This window comes from Anopheles darlingi, chromosome 2 (assembly GCF_943734745.1).
Source record: "Anopheles darlingi chromosome 2, idAnoDarlMG_H_01, whole genome shotgun sequence".
NCBI classification, from domain to species: Eukaryota; Metazoa; Arthropoda; class Insecta; order Diptera; family Culicidae; genus Anopheles; species Anopheles darlingi.
Window position 1 is genome coordinate 14,826,772 of NC_064874.1, and position 17,500 is coordinate 14,844,271.

General features: G+C 45.1%; 3 protein-coding genes across 6 annotated transcripts in view; 2 read left to right on the forward strand and 1 right to left on the reverse strand.

Annotated features, from left to right (window-relative positions):
• Positions 1-2,507, forward strand: part of LOC125952814 (protein CLEC16A homolog) — a 4,835-nt gene extending 2,328 nt beyond the window's left edge. Inside the window, exons 6-10 of the mRNA XM_049682538.1 lie at positions 316-435; positions 513-705; positions 774-1,039; positions 1,101-1,701; positions 1,787-2,507. Coding sequence (XP_049538495.1) covers positions 316-435; positions 513-705; positions 774-1,039; positions 1,101-1,701; positions 1,787-2,372 — 1,766 coding nt within the window. The 3' untranslated portion in view covers positions 2,373-2,507. The remainder of the gene's footprint in view (positions 1-315; positions 436-512; positions 706-773; positions 1,040-1,100; positions 1,702-1,786) is intronic.
• Positions 2,508-2,884: 377 nt separating this feature from the next.
• Positions 2,885-17,500, forward strand: part of LOC125952543 (protein NASP homolog) — a 15,897-nt gene continuing 1,281 nt past the window's right edge. Inside the window, exons 1-3 of one of the 3 annotated variants that reach the window (XM_049682061.1) lie at positions 2,885-3,024; positions 3,977-4,100; positions 16,848-17,500. The exon at positions 16,848-17,500 is cut by the window's right edge and continues 195 nt beyond it. In XM_049682061.1, coding sequence (XP_049538018.1) covers positions 16,942-17,500 — 559 coding nt within the window. In that variant the 5' untranslated portion in view covers positions 2,885-3,024; positions 3,977-4,100; positions 16,848-16,941. Of the gene's footprint in view, positions 3,025-3,976; positions 4,101-8,686; positions 8,779-16,847 lie in introns of those variants that run through there. The other 2 variants (XM_049682060.1, XM_049682062.1) reach the window with 2 other exon arrangements.
• Positions 4,848-8,476, reverse strand: LOC125952544 (uncharacterized). Of its 2 annotated transcripts, none has more exons than XM_049682064.1 (4): positions 7,793-8,476; positions 7,445-7,711; positions 6,006-6,143; positions 4,848-5,188 (listed from the first exon to the last, which is right to left on the reverse strand). In XM_049682064.1, exons 1-4 carry the CDS (start codon positions 8,163-8,165, stop codon positions 4,914-4,916), a joined length of 1,053 nt encoding a protein of 350 aa, XP_049538021.1. In that variant the 5' UTR covers positions 8,166-8,476; the 3' UTR covers positions 4,848-4,913. The 2 variants fall into 2 exon arrangements, with proteins under 2 accessions (XP_049538021.1, XP_049538020.1); XM_049682063.1 differs by having other exon boundaries at positions 7,412-7,711.

The window sequence follows — 17,500 nt, forward strand, 5'->3', positions numbered from 1 at the left end:
GTAGACGGTTGGTTGTTTTTCATATGATGTGTTCATTCCTTGTGGATTTGGGTTTTCCCTTCCAAGCGCCGTATATAATTAAAAATTATGTTTTAGAAAAATTATATCGTACAGTTGATGTGTTACGGATATTATTTAGCAATTTGCTTTATATGTATTGTTTGGCTGCATTTCATTTCGCTAGTTTTATATATTAATTGGAATAATGTTTACTTTATTCTTTTCCCTCTGATTTTACAACTTTTTTTTTCCGTGAGAATCCTTTTGCAAGTAATGAATAACGTTCGTCTATTCTCTATGTATCAACCACGTCAGGTGTGAACGCTGAATGGTTGGAGATTGTGCTGAATCGTTCGTCACCATTAAATCGTACTCAGTATAATGTAATACTGATCGAGAAACTGTTGCAGATCGTCAATATTTCCAGTCAACCATGTAAGGAGGTCCCCTGGAGGATCATTTCAAGCCGCTGATTGCACGTGTTTAATGTATGTGTTTACTCTTCCCCTTAGCGTGCCGTATACGGCTGGTTACAACGGAATTGGGGCTGAAGCTGCTTGCACAGATTATCGGTGCAGACGAGGCCTCGAGCGCCGTTCAGGAGGAATATCGGCTGGCTATGAATCTGGCGCGCAATCAAGCGATGAATGTGTTGAAAAATTTCTATAAATCGGAGGATATATTTCTCGATTTGTTTGAGGATGAGTAAGATAGTTGCTATGCATTCGATTCTGGAGGAAAAAGAGTATTAACTGCGTGTTTCTCATCTATAGGTACAACGAAATGTTGAAGTCAACGTTGAACGTAGAATTCCTTTGTAACGATTCAGCTATCCTGTTGCCACCGACTGGCACACCCCTCACGGGGATCAGTTTTACCAGGCGATTACCGTGTGGAGAGGTGGAAAAGGCACGTCGTGCCATTCGGGTGTTCTTTTTGCTTCGCCGCATGTGTCAGACGATCAGCGGCGAGCAGGAATCGTTGCTACCACTCACCAATCCAGCTCAGTGTGTTCAGATAGAAAATGCGCTCGATTTAAGTATGCTACTGTGTCTGCTGAAACGCCTCTCGGGTCTGATGAAGAATCTTTTGTTTTCCAGATAATAGTGATCTGATTGCTTGTACCGTTGTAATGCGTGATGGTACCAAGTATAGGCGGTTTCTGGTGATGGACATTTTGCAGCTGATCCTCGTTGAACCGGACAGCAAACGGCTAGGGTGGGGTGTAGCCAAGTTCGTAGGCTTTCTGCAGGATGTGGAAGTGAATGGCGATAAGGAAGATTCACGCAGTCTGCACCTAACCATTCATCGTGGTGGAGCCACCAACAATCGCACGCCCATCCTATCGGCCAAGTTTATGTTCGACGATCACATCCGATGCATGGCCGCGAAACAGCGCCTTACCAAGGGTCGCAGTAAGGCGAGACAGAAGAAAATGTTTCAAATTGCTCAGTTACTCGAGATTCCTGGTCAACTCAGTGAATCGACGTTTCCATCGTTGTCAACGGGTGGGACAGCCGGGACGGGAGCCTCGTTGCGCCACGGTCTTTCCAGTGGAGGACGTCCAGGGCGAGAACATAGGCCACTGTTTTCTACTAGTAACCGAGTGCCGGGAGTCGCTGCAGCTTTGCGCCGTGACAGCATGCCCTCGGGGAGCGTCGTTAGCCGGGTGCAAATGAGTGCGAGTCGCTCAACTGAAGGGTAAGAATAATCTCGTTCATGCAAATGCTTTGATTTTTTTTTGTTATGACCATCCTTTTTGTTCCACTATTTTTTTTTCTCTCAGCGAACCAACTGGTACAAGAAGAAAGCTTGTTGCAGGAGCAACACGTCGGGACAGCAGCCAACCGATCAATGTAGCATCCGGAGCGATGAAATCTCGCGAAAGCTCGCGCAATCGCTCGGGAACACCGCGCTCACGAGAATCTAGCCCGCGTATACCGAGACCACGATCAGAGGAGATTCCACTTGAAGATTTTCGTCGATCACAAAATTCCAGCCCCGTGTCTAGGAACTCGTCCAATAATCCCTCCCGTTCGCATACTCCTTCACGCCTAACGCTGGAACCAATGAGCTTAGCTAGTGGAACCGTACAGATCACCGGTGGAAGTGGCAACGGGAATGCCGGCAGCAGTAATGGCAACATCCTTACGATCACCCTCAAAGATCCCAACAATTCCATCGCATTTCCACCCACGACTGTCGTTAGCGCAACGGTTCCGGCTACTACAACGGCCACTGTGAATGCAGTACCGGTAACGGGCACGGTATTGACAACACCACCGCTAGAGCTGAGCCCAACGTCGGAAGAAACTTCCTTCATTGCGAACGAAGAGCGACAGAAGAAGCGCGGGACCGTCGAAACTGTATAAACATCTGTTATCCTATGATTTACTCCTCTGTACTCCTTTCCGTTGTTACGACACACCGGTTTTATTGTTGAGATTTTACGTGTTTTGTTAATAATAAATCGTAAAATGTGGATGTATATAATCATAACCAACATAAGGCCAAATTTGTAGAATCAATCATTTATTTCCCATTGCCGACTACCGAATATCGTCCAGCGTTTTTTGAGAAATTATTTAACGAATTTTTAAAAAAGCGTGAAAAGGAACTGCCCTTGCAGCACCGCTAGAGGTCTAGCCTAGGTGATTCATAACTGGCTTTAATGCGCTGATTTCTCAAAAAACCAAGTAATGTGCTCAAAGGGACTACACGAATTCAATGCGTTTTACATGTTCAATACGTGGTATGTAACAAAAACAATCGGAAAAGACAGGAAAACCATCATCTAGAGACTGCCAGACAGCTGAAGCAGGCCTCATAAACGCAGGCGTTCTGCCCACTCAGCCGCTCAGCCACTACGCTTCGGGCGCGCCATTTGTTTCTGCCAACAGCACCCGGCATATTTTGTGAAAAAGTTTTGTAAAATCTCTCTTTGTGAACTTACCGGCTGGTATTACTGTTTCGTTTCTCTAATACAGTGAAGTTTCAAGAATTCGAAACCATCAACTGGAAAAGGTAACGTAGAGTCTTTTAATGATTTTTGGTTGGTTTTCTGTATCGCCACGAGCACGGCTTAAGCTGTTGATTGTCGCCAAAACTACAGCATCTCTGCCCAGAATTAACGGGTTCTTTCTGTTTTTAGTTCGAAGAACATCGACCACTCCTCGTGTGGCGAACTTTAATCTCGAAAATTGTTGAACTTTAAGCTAGAGCCTTTTGTGAACGTTGTCCGTTTTCGCAGACGCCGGCATGGACGCGAACGCACTCGGCATTCTCTGTACCATTCAATTCGGTGCAACTGCATTCGGTATTACATGAGGCAGAAAGCAGATTTAACCGTTGATTTTATACATTTGCTCATCGAATAGCAACAATAGCAAGAAACAGAAACGTAGCGAAGGATTTCTTGATCGTTCTCAGCATCAATTGACTGTATAGCTATTTGTGAAGTTTATTTGTATAATTCATATGCTTGTATAAGTATATATAGAGAATCTTGTTTTGTTCCACGTCTCTCGGTTCGTTCGTGTCTTACATATTATAAGGCAAAGCTTTTACATAAACTAATCTCGATAATCGTTTCTGGAGTCTTGTCGCCCAACTGGTCCTTTTTGCTGATACTGACCGCATAGACACTTCGATCCAGCGGCATTCGATTCCACAGTGGTAACAGCGAAGCGGCGATCTTTAACATTTTACCCTCGCCTAACCGATGGTTATCTGATGATAATCGTTCAGATGTCCAGCTGTTACATATTCGGTTACTTTTGCGTTTGCTTGATTTAATAGAAATCGTAGGCAAACAAAGAGAATACTTATGCAAAATCAATGTAGGACTACACTGGTTCGGTTCCTACTCTGGCGGCAATGAAAGCATTGCGCTACATTTTTTGATTAGATTTTTTTGGTTTCTTTTATGATTATGGAATTGTTTCATTTCCAATTCATTTTATTCTTTCTAGTTTAGAAGTGACTTTATCCGCTAGCCTCATAAGCGTGTTCGTGTAGAAGGTGGTGTATACGTTATAAGATATCTTAGTTCAACAGTCAGCTAAGGATTGCTATCTACTCGCTCTCATCCTTTCTCACTGGTAAGCAAGAATATCTATGTCCTCAAACGCAACAGAATGCGGACTAAATCCATAGTTGTTGGTAGTTTTTGCCAGTTTTATGTTTGTCTTGTTAACCTTCAAAATCCAAGAGATTAAACGCATTTTGTAACGTTGCACATACATTGCACTACTGAACTTTCTGAAAGGTTTATGCATTCTAAGCTTCAGGTTGAGGGATTTTTGGCTTTTGAACGCACTTCTAATATGTAAAAGGTCAAGCAAAAGTTTTACTCCTTTTATGTCGTTTTATCGTAATTCATGATTGCTGGCGGATCAATGCAAGTTTAACGTAAACACACATCGCTACAAGAGCACAAAAAAGCGATCGAAGCTTTCAAAAAACCGTGTTCCGGTGGTCTTATACTAAATATCTACAGAAGTCTGGGGTGGTTCAGTCGAAAAGTTTGCTCAATGGAAGCGATAGAGGGATGCTAGTATCCTTAGCGATAGAGGGATGTTGGTAGCCTTAGCGATAGTGGAGGAATGAGATGTTTCAAAGACCGAATAACGGTGCACTGTTTTGGTAAATATGTAATGTGAAGGTCATGCGAAGGATGGATTGTGCAGTTACGGGTTTCCCTCTTTCTCAATGGCTGAATTATATCACAAATCATTTCGCTAAAACTTTGTCGCTTCTAATGTCCCGAAGACAAGGGTGTCTTGCGGTTGTGTCTCTCTTCTGTCGGACAAAGAGATCGCCTTTTTCTCGAGCGAATGTTGGTTTCCTGTGCCTTGTTGCTCATGCTAAGTGACATTGTATGCGGCGACCTTGTTGAACCTGATTTTGAATCATCAAATCATCGCCGAAAGTGGGTTGAAACGCATTATTTTCGATAGCAGAATCCACAGGAAGGATGTGAAGGTGCACAGGACGACACCACCCCATCCCAGGTCCAGGCTCCAGGCAGTGACGAAGATGCGCGCGCCTAGAAATTTAGAGGCGACCCTAGCCGTACCCTTGATCGCCACCACACCGTCGATGGTACCATCGAAGTCACTATCGAGCAGCGGTCGTCCTTGCTGTCGCTTGAAGTGGATTATCATCAAAGTAAACAACGCGAATAGAGCTGAAAATAGAAGATGGAAAAGGTCCAACGGTTGACTTATCGTTTCGCTCATATTCAAACACATCAAATAGATATATCCATTTCCAGCTTCGTGTAACGTGAAATAAGACTCTGATAGTATACCATCTCAGGCAACGAGAGATGAATATTTGAATAACGTTCAACATAAACCTTGCTCGCGCGATGCAAAGTACGCTCTTTGTATTCCATTGCGTGTGGCTTTAGAAGATAGCCAGCCGACACGGAGCTTTTCCTTTGGTCCGTGAGCTACGAAAACCTATTTCTCTTTCCATCACAACGAATTCTAAGTAGCGTAGCCGGTGGCGCAGATGTGGGTTATTGCAGTGTCGCTCATCTGCTGTCGCATCATAACCGGCCAAGACAGTGTAGGTCCTGGGTGCCTTCATGCCACGACTGTCATAGCGCCACATGGTAGCTATTGTTAGGTTGAGATGTGAATAAACGGTGGGAGCTGCAACCACAAAGACCAAAAAGCAGCAGAACAGAATCAATTTTTCCATAATATTCTCAGAGGATTAGCGTGCCGATTGGCGGTTCGCGAGTCGAAGCAGTGTCACTCATTCGAAGTTAACATGTTTTGCTCTGCTGGTTTCATGGTTAGTGTTGGCCACATTGCGTGTCCGGTTGTGCGAAGCAAACTTGCCATGTTATTATGCATTATTTATGGGCTGATAATTCGTTGGAACGGTAGTTCTTAACTATCGGAACATTTGCGATGAACTCAAAGCATGGGCTCATGTTTATCCTCTAATTAAATAAATAATATTTCGGACTCGTTTCTCGTTGCTACACTTACCTGCTAACAAGTACATCACTCCGGTCACCAATACTGCGCTGATTTGTCGCTGGCAAACACCAAACGCGCCAACCAGGGCCGCACTACCGAGAATGATCAGACACACTAGCGAGCAGGAAATCGATAGATTCTGCATTCCTGTTGTCGTCGCCGTCGTCGTCGTCGTCGATCGACCGTCGTTGGGTTCCGGTGAAGGTCGATGGGTCGCAGGAGGCGTTGGTAACGGCGGTCACACGTTGCACGGGGGCATTCACAAAGGCACAAGGAGTATGGACAAAGAGGGAGCAGCATAGAAATGAAACGAACTTTATTAGTAGTTCCCATCCACGTCCTATTGCGATTGATTGCAGCATGGTTTGTAGTAAGCTTAGAATAAGAGTAAAATAGAATGTAGAAAAGCAAAACACAAAACGAAAAAGAAATCATTGGTGCCGCCGATATCACAACTATGGGAGCGGCCGGATGGAAAGAATTTGTAATGGCAAGCGCCGAGAGCAGGGAATCGAGGAATCGAGTGCAGAACTGCAAACGAAATGCACAAGCTCAAAGGGGTGGACCATTGAGTGAGCGAAAAATGCAAAAAAGCACGGGAATGCATATGATGAGATCAGAGGATGAAAAATGCAATGTCGACGCCACCATCACATCACTAGAAATGGTTGGTTCTTATGAATGATGTTTGCCAAGCAATGGTGCATAGTTAAATGAGACCAATGGAACACGGGACCTTGACAGGACAGTGGTTCACTATGTCTATGTCTGTGCCACGTGATCGATCGATGATGGTTGCTTTCCGTCAGGATATGTCAGAGCTTTTCTGGTACATGTAGCACTTGGCAAGAGCCTATATATTGCCTATATTGTACAGCTGGGACCTGTGTTTGCTCGAATGCTAGCGCTGCTGCTACTTCAATCCGTGTAGCCAATTTACAACAACAGATGTTCAATGAACGGGATTACGATCAATGTCCCAGCTCTAACAATTTACATGCACAAGGTCGTCCGATATTTGATTAATGCAAATGAAACTTTGAGCTAAATTGTAATTATTTGTAGGCACGATAAGCAATGTAATCTGCAATGCATAATTTGCGAAAGTATTAAAGAAATTGGCTTTGCGTAGGTGCTAAAATTTTCCAGGTATGCAAACAGTTTACAACCACATAGAAGAAGTAGTACTGTAGATTCCAATTGGTGACAGCAATCCTGATTAAGTGTTATTACGAAGAACGAAGCCCCCAAGTATCGGGATAGTAGAGGAGAATAATTGAGAACGAAAGGAGTCTAGTCGAGAAGCTTCGAACTAGATATCATCGAGCGCATACTGAAGTAGCGCAGAAGATGGTAATGGAAGGGGGTTTGGGGTAGTACTAATATGGTCAAGTGAAGGTCCAAATTGTACCTACTTAAATGCGGATGTAAGGTGGCCTGGGACTCACTGTGTTGCCAATCGGCCCTCGCGTCCTCATCGTTGCCCTGGGCGCTCTCCATCGTGCCGGCCAGATAGTTGACGCACTGTTCTACCTGCGGAAACCCATCCCTCGACATGGTACGGATCTCTTCTGCCGTCAGATCGATGCACAGGGTCCAGATGCCACCGTTCATTGGTACCAGAAAAACACCGGCCCGGTTATCGGTGATAACCGGTGATGAACCCTTGCCCGGACCTCCGGCATGTTGCTTGTAGTGCACGTTGGTTTGACCTGCTGCTTTGATTTGTTTTTTTTTTTATAAAGAAGGAAAAATATTAGCCCTGTGTGCTCTAGATCGATCATCATGGTTACTACCTTTTCCTTTGAGAGGGATCTTGGCCGCCCGACCATCTAGATACCAGTGTAACTCGATGGAAGTTTCGTTGCTGATTCGATCCAGGCTACTCCGGTCCCAGGACACGTGTTCCCAGTGATCGGTCATGATGGCAGCACAGAGCATGGCCGTTGCGCTCGAGGTCATCAGAAGCGTGAGAAAGAGGAACAGTATCGGTGGTGGGATGGAACAGCAGCTACCATTTCCCAAGGGGTTTTGCTGTGGACGCTGTCCCAATCCGCCGGCAGTGGCACCGCTCGCCGTGGTGCTAATGGTGGTAGTAGTGGTCGCTGCTCCTCCCTGTCCAGTACCGGTCATGACAGTAGTGGCCGATGAGGGTTGCTGCTGGTGCATACCACCGACGGTACCGAGCTGCTGATAGTAGTAGCAACTGTCAATGCTGGGCGATTTGTCCGCCCGTCCGCCCGGATGGTGTCCGCTGCCCGCTAGATGGTGGTGGTGATGGTAGTCGATGTTCGATGTTGTGGCGTTTGCACCGTAGCCGAGCAGACTATTGTTGTTGGTATCATTGGTAGGACATTGGTTTACACCGGACAGCAGCAGGGGTGCATCGTAGTCGTACTGCAGGTAGCCGTGCTGCTGTCGCCGTTGCGTCGTCGACGCTTGATACTGTGTTGCATGCCCAGTGTCACTTGCACCACCGGCTCCAGCAGCACCACCACCACCACCTCCACTATCGCCCGATCCTTGATAGCGATAGTAGGAGTTGTTCCGATGTATAACCGGCCAGCTACGGGTGGTAGACTTATTTCGCGAGTATGCGTTGGCCGTGATGGTGGTGCTGGTGTTGCTAGCGGTTGTCGTTGTCGTCGTCGTCGTCGACGTAGCTGGCGTTCTGCCTTCGCTACCGAACTCCACGATGGGCTTAGCGGTGATAGAAGCGGTGGTCGAATCCGGTTGGTTGTCTTTGGATGAAGTTTGGAAAGGTGGCGCAATCTCACTATCGGTAACTGTCGCTTCAGCGGAAGCAGCGTTCAATAATGATGGTGGTGGTGGTGGTGTCGGTGGCTGAAGAGGAGCTATTATCGGTGGAGGTTTTGGTGTCGGTGTGATCGTGTAGGTGGTGATCGTTGACGTTTCCGGTAGACAACCGGCGGTCACGGTGTACTTGCAGCCAGCCGCTTCGGTTTTTACGAGTCATAAATCATTCGCCTGTTTCTTCATTTTGTCCTTTTCGATCGATATACCGGGGGATCAGCTGGGATGGAAGCTTCAACCTTAGAGTGACAAACTCCGCTGTCTAAACTAAAGTAAAAACAATGGGAGGGAGAGAGAGAGAGAGAGAGAATAGAACAATAACTCCAATAGGCATCTGACACATGGAAGCAACTGAAAGACACTCTTCGTAATCAACGATCGTCCGATTGATATTGCCAAATTCAATTTGTAGCTCACTGATGCCAATCATTGAACTCAATGTAATTAAGATAAAATACGCCCACAACGCGATCATCCATTTGAAGAACGCGGCCGGCACCACCCCCTCTATTGCTATTCACTTATATTTTAGCTCAATTCACTTCGTACAGCGTCGCTCATTCACTGCACTCTCTCCGTGCGTTAGCATTTTTCATTTGACAAGAGTGGCCTGACGAGATGGCGCCGTTGGCCTGGCCTGGCCTGGCCTGGCCCGGCCGGCTTGGTGATGTCGTGTTTCGGGCGCCAGACGGCTTCCGTTGGACATGTTTACGATTGTGAGTTGAAGCTTTCGTGTCTAGTGTCGCGAGCTCCCGAGCGCCACGAACGTGATGGTTTTGCTTTAGTAAGCTTCCTTCCCACAACCTCCCCCAACAATCCGTCCTCACCCACGAGCGGTATGGCGTCTAAATTCTTGTGGCAATGGAGGCGCACGGTACGATAATGGGTATGCGATAAGGTCGCCTCGCCTGGCCCGAGCTCACTACGATAACTCCGTTTTCTGTTCAACCAAGGCGGATGCAAGCTCCTTTCAGACGCCAGTCGAGTGAGTGAGTGGCAGCATCACCGAAGGACATCGCGCCAAGGATGATGATAACAAGGAATTATGCTGGAGGGGGGTGGTTAATGTTGGCTTGAGCAGTAGCACTAGTCGTAGACTAGTAGTAGTATTGGTGGATTTATCCTAATTAACACTGTGTTTGCTGCTGCGCTCGATAGAACGGCGCGATACGTTGACCGCTGTAAAATACGTCTTGTCCTGGTGTGGTGGGCATCAGGCAATATCTTGCTAATGGGTAGATTGTGTAATCAAAATCCTTAATTAGTTTTTTTAATGTGGACAGAAGCGTGCTGTCCTGCTGTCACTGTTTCGGTCACTAATTGGATGGGTATCGAAAGGAGACGTCTGCATTTTCATAACTCATCTCATTCGTCTTCCAATATGCTTTTCTGTCTGTCTGGTGCTTTTACTACCGTCTACTCCATCATCCCTGAATTAACAACGAATGTTTGATTTGTGTTTGAAATGAAAATCAAACAGCCCTTGTCTGTTTGAGTCCTCAAAACCCCAAAAATTGAAGTTTGTGCTGTACTTGGGTGACATTATCCATCAACGGATGAAGGCATGGAATACGCAAACGACCTTCGGCCATCCGAAAGATCATGAATTTTAATAATTATGCATTGACTACTGCGTAATGTGTCTCTGATGTTGCCGGCCCCGGTCTGCTCGGACGTCGGTCGGTCGGTACCGGTGTACTGTTTGCAATTGAGGGGCCAGGACCGTTTGCTTTCCAAATGAGCTTTTTTTCGTTTGCGTTTGGAGACAATTTGGTTGGTTTTCCATGGAAAATGTCCCCTTGACTGGTACAGCCCAGGTACATTGGACCCCCAGGAGCCGGCGAGATGAACCATTTTAATTTAACATAAAAAAATTGATCCTGATAACACTCCGGTGTCCGTCCATTTGCGGGGGATTGTCGTTTGTTTTCGTCGGTCTTTGGGGAACCGCCAGCGTGAGCACTCCGAATGGTTGTACTCATTTTCCATGCAAATTGGTACGTTAATTCATTTGAATATGCAAACGACGCCCAGGGCAAACAACGAAAACGGTTTTCCATGCGTGAAAATTGTGCCATTTCGCTCGCTCGATGAGGTACGGATAAATATTTGGTGACCAGAGGATGGTGGCAGCGCAATTGTGCACAAAACTGGTATGTTAATGCGAGTCACCATCCCTAGATTGAGAACCAGCGGTAAGGGGTGCAAGTGAATGTACTGCATTTACTCACTTGCATTATGGAATCGTTAAACTAATAATTTCAATATTATCGTTTTTTTATCAAATGTTTTGTAATGAGACTACATAAGAAACAGATCGGATGTCACAGATTTCTCCAACCGAGAAACCGAGAAGGCATCGATCCTTGAATGAAACACTAAACCACTTATCATTCTCCTTCTTCAAATTGGATTGGCTTGTCAATCGTTTCCATCTCATTTCACTGTTCAAGCGAGTGATATGATGATTTCGTCTTTTGCTTTTGAAACCACATCCAACTCAAACATATCCGCTCGAAGCAGCAGCCCTAGACTGTTGCTATTCTAACCTTTCTCCTCTGACCTACAAATAATGCTTCAACAGAGTGTTCGTGCTTTTAAGATTGTTTCAGGTTTCCTTTTTATTTATTTCCCTCCATTAGATACTAGCCTATTTTAGTCAACGCGTTTCTATCCTACTCATCGGTATTGTCCATTACCGTTCTCTGGTGGAACTATCGTTAAATGGATAGTGTGTGTGTGTAGGCCGTTAGTTAGTAGCATATTTGTTCTTCCTAGAGGAAGATTCAGTGTCAACCAAGTTCATTCGTTCATCGCCTTCGGAATAAAGCTAAATGAGCAAAAGGTCATCTGACGCACGACACCGAGATATCCTGGGGGATGAAATCCAACCCTCTTAGCCTCCGGGTACATTAGCAAAGTATGCACTTGGGTTTATTTTTAGTAGCTACAGCCCACGGGTGGTTAAGATGTTGCAATAAATGTTAAGGTAGGAAGAAAAAAGCTAGGGAAGAAAAACACCACATTTAAAGTCATCTGGACAAATACTTTCAAGAGCTTGTGATGTGATGGAATAAAATGCACACAACTTTATCACATGCTCCAGTACAACGACTCTTGGAAACTTGTCGTCGCCCATCCCCGATGCCAGATGTCTTTGATGCCGTCGCCATTCTGTCGCAAACCATTTGTGTTTGATAAGGGACACTTCCGTAGGTCCTACCCTCGTCTGCTTTCGTTACAGTAGGTACTTTTACATTATTTATATTACGTTACATACTTCTTTTTTTTTTTGCTATATTGAATCCTTAAAGCCGGTAATCGCTCAAATTGTTACGGTAATGAGGTGACATTCTTGTCAAGTTCATAAAAAAGAGGTTCAACGTTTTTGAACGATTTAAAAGATTTTTGCTATTCGTTTAACTATTTCAAATCTAGGTATAATGAAACGGCCTCATTCGATGCTATTAAAATTGATCATTTTGCTAAATGTCCACTCTCATTTTTGCCAATTTGCATGTTCCACATTATTAATTCATATTTAAAATGAATTGATGTTTCGAATGGCTACAAGACATTATTTTGCATGGGTTTACCGGTTAAGGTACCTTCACAGCACCGCGGCAAATGTCCTGGCACCGTTTGGATTGCGTGCTGTCGGAGTATATATCCAGACGGAGCGGTTAAACGAATGTTGAGCGTTTGTTTCACGATGTCCTGTGTTCCCTGACCTTCGTGCCTTTCCCGACCGAGTCCTCATCCACGCTATCGCCGGACAAATCAGATGTTGCTGGGCTAAGGGCCAACAACGCGTAGACATGGTTTCCACCACCGTCACCAGACCGTCGTTCGCAAATCGTTACCATCTTCCTTGACCTGTAAAAATCAACGACCTACAAACGAGGATTGCGGTAGACAGTATTCGTTTACTATATACCCGCAGCATGGTAGATGGATGTAGCCAATAACCTCGCCGGCGCTAGGTCGGACCTTACGTTATCATCAGGTATGCTAATGAAGCTTTCCGCCAGCTAAACCGAAACAACCGATTCGCGGCAAGTTTGTTCGTAATTCTTTTCCGTGCGGGCTGCCGAAAGGGAAAGCGTTATGCTTGGTTTTGATTTATAGATACTTCGCTTGGAAAATCTTATTTGGTTTCTTAGCGTTCTTGGGGTTTATGTTATGTTAGGGGTTTCCATACAGCTTCGTCAGCTGTTAACTGATTCGAAATGGTGTTATTATTTATTCAAAATGAGAAAAGTTGAAACTTACTGAACTATAGTCGATATGTCTGCAATGGTAAGGTGTCAACAATTTGATATTGTAAAATGTAGAGCAGTTAGAAAGTTGATTATATATCTCTCAAACTTAGTACTATCGCAACAAAGTTGAAGGATCAATAAATAAGCACGATTGACAAGTAACGAAGAACCACTTTAACGTTTGCACCAAGTGTAACTAATCATAACACGGACACTTGCTTACGTCGTTGGTAGTAAAAGAACTGCACTTGGGCTTCGGTGGTTCGCCGCTAGGTACACTTGACACTGTTGAAAAACTGTAAGGATAGTGACACTATTATAGCTTTACAGCAAGCTCGAGCAAAGCGTAGAGGATAATTATGCAACATCTGTGCCGTTCACGGAAGCTTCAGACCGATCGACCAACCAACCGTTCGACCGACAGACCGACCGACGGTCTGATGATTAATGTTTTTGAATGCGAGGATTATTAACAGAGCTATAATTGCGCGAAAATAAGGAATGGGAAAGGCAATGGTTCTCTTCCCATTTCCTATTCAGTTCCGATTCGATTCAGGAATAATTTATCCTTTCATTCTGATTAAACCAACGGATAAGGACGTGAGGGGTGAAGAAGCAAAAGAAAAACACTGCAATCATAGACAAGCGCCTCTGAATAGGCGGCGCAAAAAGCGCCTTCAAGAGTAACGATGCCGAATCGAGTTCATGTTACTATCGCCGCCCTTCGTTCTTTTGCATACCGGTGGTTTTCTGTTCTTTGATGTAATCGATTTAAATTTTCGACCTGTGCTACTACCTAGCACTAACAATTTCCCATGCATGATGGCAGACTGTCGACTGAACCAACCGATGATCGTGGTTAGCTTTGTGATTCAGTCTCGATGTCTACTGCGACTAGGTCACCTTCGGGTGAGTAAGCAAACTGGAGCAAGTGTCCTCCAGGCGTTTACACTCATTTGACATGCGGTGGCGATCCGGGAATCCTTTACTACACTTCTGTCAACCGACTTTTACGCATCATTGCGTCACTCAAAAGCAACTGGAAACACTTATTTTCCTTTCCATTCACGATTCTACCGAAGCGATGAGCGTGGATACTATTCTTGGTATATTAGAAAAACGGAGCTATGGATGCACTACGTTAAACGATACAATATTGAACTATTGCCGTGCTGTTCTGCTCATGAATAAGACACAAAGTACATTAGAACAACATTAAACATAAAAGCAGCTCAGCAAAAGGAACATAATTGACTCTAAGTCAATAAACAGAAAGGAGAGAAGTTTCGGTAACTGAAGATAACAAATGCACAACACTCTAGGTTATTTGGGATTCACTGTGTTTATGGATCTATTACAAAATAGATTCCTTGCACTTTCAGATGAACGTTCACACATAACTACCGGGAAGTCCGTTCAATTGTAGGAGAAGATCCTAGGGTAAAAGGCGCTGTAAAAGGGCTTTGGCAGATGGTGACGTTTTTGTCCGTTTTCTGTCGCGATGCGAAGCCTTTGGTTGTCTGATTCTTAGATTCCGTACTTTCACTGGGCCCAATGCCGATGTGTTGATACAGGGTCCTGTGGATGCTTTCGCTTTTTTGGTGTCTGGTGTTACGTGCTGCGAATCCTTGCTTCCTTCCTTTGTTCCCTACGCGTGCGCTACGCTAAGTGTTCGAACATGAACTGTGATCTTTCATCACGCGACTTGCAACTGTGTGTACGGTGCGAGAGTTCCTTCCGCCGGATGGCGGCGTTGCTAGAAGAAGGCGTGCGGGGCACGGCGAGAATCACAAACAGAGAGGATTCCATGTGAAAAGAGAAATAATATCAAGAGAGTCTTTTTTTATTTGAGCACAGAGGATGCTAATGAGAATTATGTATATGAAAACCCTTGGTCTCTGGTGTAAGTTGCTAATACTGCTTCAAGTATCATTGTGTTCCCTTTGTTAATTTTCATGTCTTTAGTGTTATTAGGTAAAATTTTATGAGGTTTGTATCATCAACTTCCAATATGCAACTGCAATAACAGAGCTCAGAGAAGCTTGAAACGAGAGAACAAACAACCAAGAGCTTGCGCACTTCGGCAGGACGAAAAATCAATATCCTTCCGTAAAGCTCACGTTTTCGTAAATTGTTTGCAGGACTAGCGCGCGAGACGGTCGCTCACGGGTTCAAATAGCGTTTGACACTGAGTGAACGGAGAACGGGGAAAGGGAGAGATGCCGCACGGTGCGGGGGCTAGTAGTGTTCAAAGCGTGTGCACTAGCCCGCGAGTGGCGGCGTTTTCAATCAGTGGCTTAGGGAGCAGGAATCTCGCTGTTGTGTATTCTGCATATCGAGCGAGATGAGTAAAAGGCTGCCTAAAGGCTGTAGGTGGTAGGTTTTGATGTACCACCGGCATTTTGTGTATCCCGGTTCCCTTGTTTTTCGTGTTTGTGGATCGCTTTTCAGGTTTCCTATCGGTTCAAAAATCAGCTTTGTTTGCTCACCTGGGAGTGTGTGTTGAGAGTGTACACCGCGGTTTTGTTCTATCTGAAGACTAGGTGAACAGGAACGAGGACGCTAAGTGAGCCTTTAGAGTGGCTTTGCAAGCATATTGCGAGGAAGTGTTAGCTCAGATGCATACACGAGTATGTTCATTTAATCGCAATGCCATCGCAATAAACTATAGCTAGGAGCAAAATTAAAAGCCCAAAGGACACATACCTATGCCGGCTATTCTGTGGCATGCTCTGCTACCGGCAGCACGGCAGAACAGGAAATTTGTTGTGAAAAATCTTCAACCAGGCACTAGTACTAATGTTGTTTGTATTTGCGTTGGACGGCGGTGGTCTATTGAAGAAGATGGTCATAAGGCACTCGTATTTAGTACATGGTTTGGCAGCATATCGTTCCGCTCGGATCGATAAGCACTGTCCAGAAGAGCGCAACAGTTTGTGACATTAAACCGGAGACGGTAATAAATGGAAACCTATGGCACGAGGGTGCAGGAGGTCGTCACGAATGGATGCTTGCCAGGAAAAGCTCGAAGGGTACCAAGGGCATAACTTTTGAATAATTGATGATGGTGGCCAATAGCATCAATAAAACAGCATGTTTGACACACATGCATTCAAAGTGGCTACGGACACAAAGATGTCTTTTCATTTGTTTCCATCATTTTGTGTAACAAATGTAATGGAATGTGTTTTTGTAACATTCAATGGAATCTAGGTCTTGCTACAATAGAATGATATTAATGCGATCCCGATGTTGCTCGCTGTAACGGATGTAAATAGGATCTAGTTCTGGGTGGAATTAATGGATAAATTTCTTTTTTAAGCTTATAAGGAACGAGAAATCAGAAGATACGACATTGTGCGTTTGCAAAGTAGAGTCACCCAAACGCTGACACGATCTTGATGAAAGGTCGAATAAGGTACAGAGTATGGCCATGGCCAACGAATCTCAGACCTTCTCATGAATAATTTTCTTTGATCATTTGCAACCGCTTCTTTCGTTAGGCTTTATTTAGTACACAGTACTGTGGCTTGTATTCTCGTACACAACGATCCGACACATCCGGGAGTGTGTGGTGGGATAAATGATTCAAATGGTGTGTTGAAATTGTAACACAACTGCCCGGCACTCGTCTCGAGGTGGGCTGGTTGTTTTTGACCTTAGCTGTATCTAAAATAAGACATGTTACTGCTCAATTAGCAACTGTGGCTGGTTGCAGCGTGTATAAGAACTCGTTCTTAATCGAGACATTTGTTTCTTCCTTTTACTTTTACAGAATCTCAAGTGCCATAGGATTCATCCGATAGGTAACCGACGTTCCGAGGTAGTAACTCGATTGTGCGGTGCCAGCAAACTATAATCCAGCAGAAATGGCAGAAAAATCCGATACCCTCGTAACACCGGAGGATAAGGCGAATGAAGCAAAGGAACTGTTTGGTCGTGGTAGCCGAAACTACTGCATGCGGCAGTACTCGGAGGCAGCCGACGATTTGAGTGCGTGCTGTGCACTGTACTCAGAGATGTACGGATCTCTGGGTGAGGAATGCGGCCAACCATATCTGCTGTATGCTAAATCGTTGATCGCCATCGGCAAGGACGAGAACAATCTGATCGTGCCGGGCGAGGATGATGAAGAAGCAGATGAAGATGACGATGACGGCGAAGGTGAGGAAGACGCCGAGGGTGACGAAGGTGCGGAAGATGAGGGTGGTGACGAGGAGAAAACCAAGCAGGAGCAGGAAAATGGAAAGGATGACGAAGATGTTACAATGAAGGAATCCAAGGATAGTGCTGCTGCGGAAGCGGAAGCTGAAAAGAAAGAAAATGGTGTAGAAGCAGAAAAGACGGAAGGCGGTAGTAGTGAAGCTGGCAAAGCGGAAAGTGGGGCCAATGACGCGGAACCACAGCCAGGCCCATCCACCTCCAACG

Excerpts from the sequence above, each read along its gene's own strand:
- LOC125952544 (XM_049682063.1), bottom strand. The coding sequence starts at position 8,165 with ATGCACCAGCAGCAACCCTCATCGGCCACTACTGTCATGACCGGTACT. Across the intron at positions 7,712-7,792 it reads GATCCCTCTCAAAGGAAAAG|CAGGTCAAACCAACGTGCAC; the intron begins GTAGTAACCATG and ends AAATCAAAGCAG. Across the intron at positions 5,189-6,005 it reads AGTGATGTACTTGTTAGCAG|CTCTATTCGCGTTGTTTACT; the intron begins GTAAGTGTAGCA and ends TTCTATTTTCAG.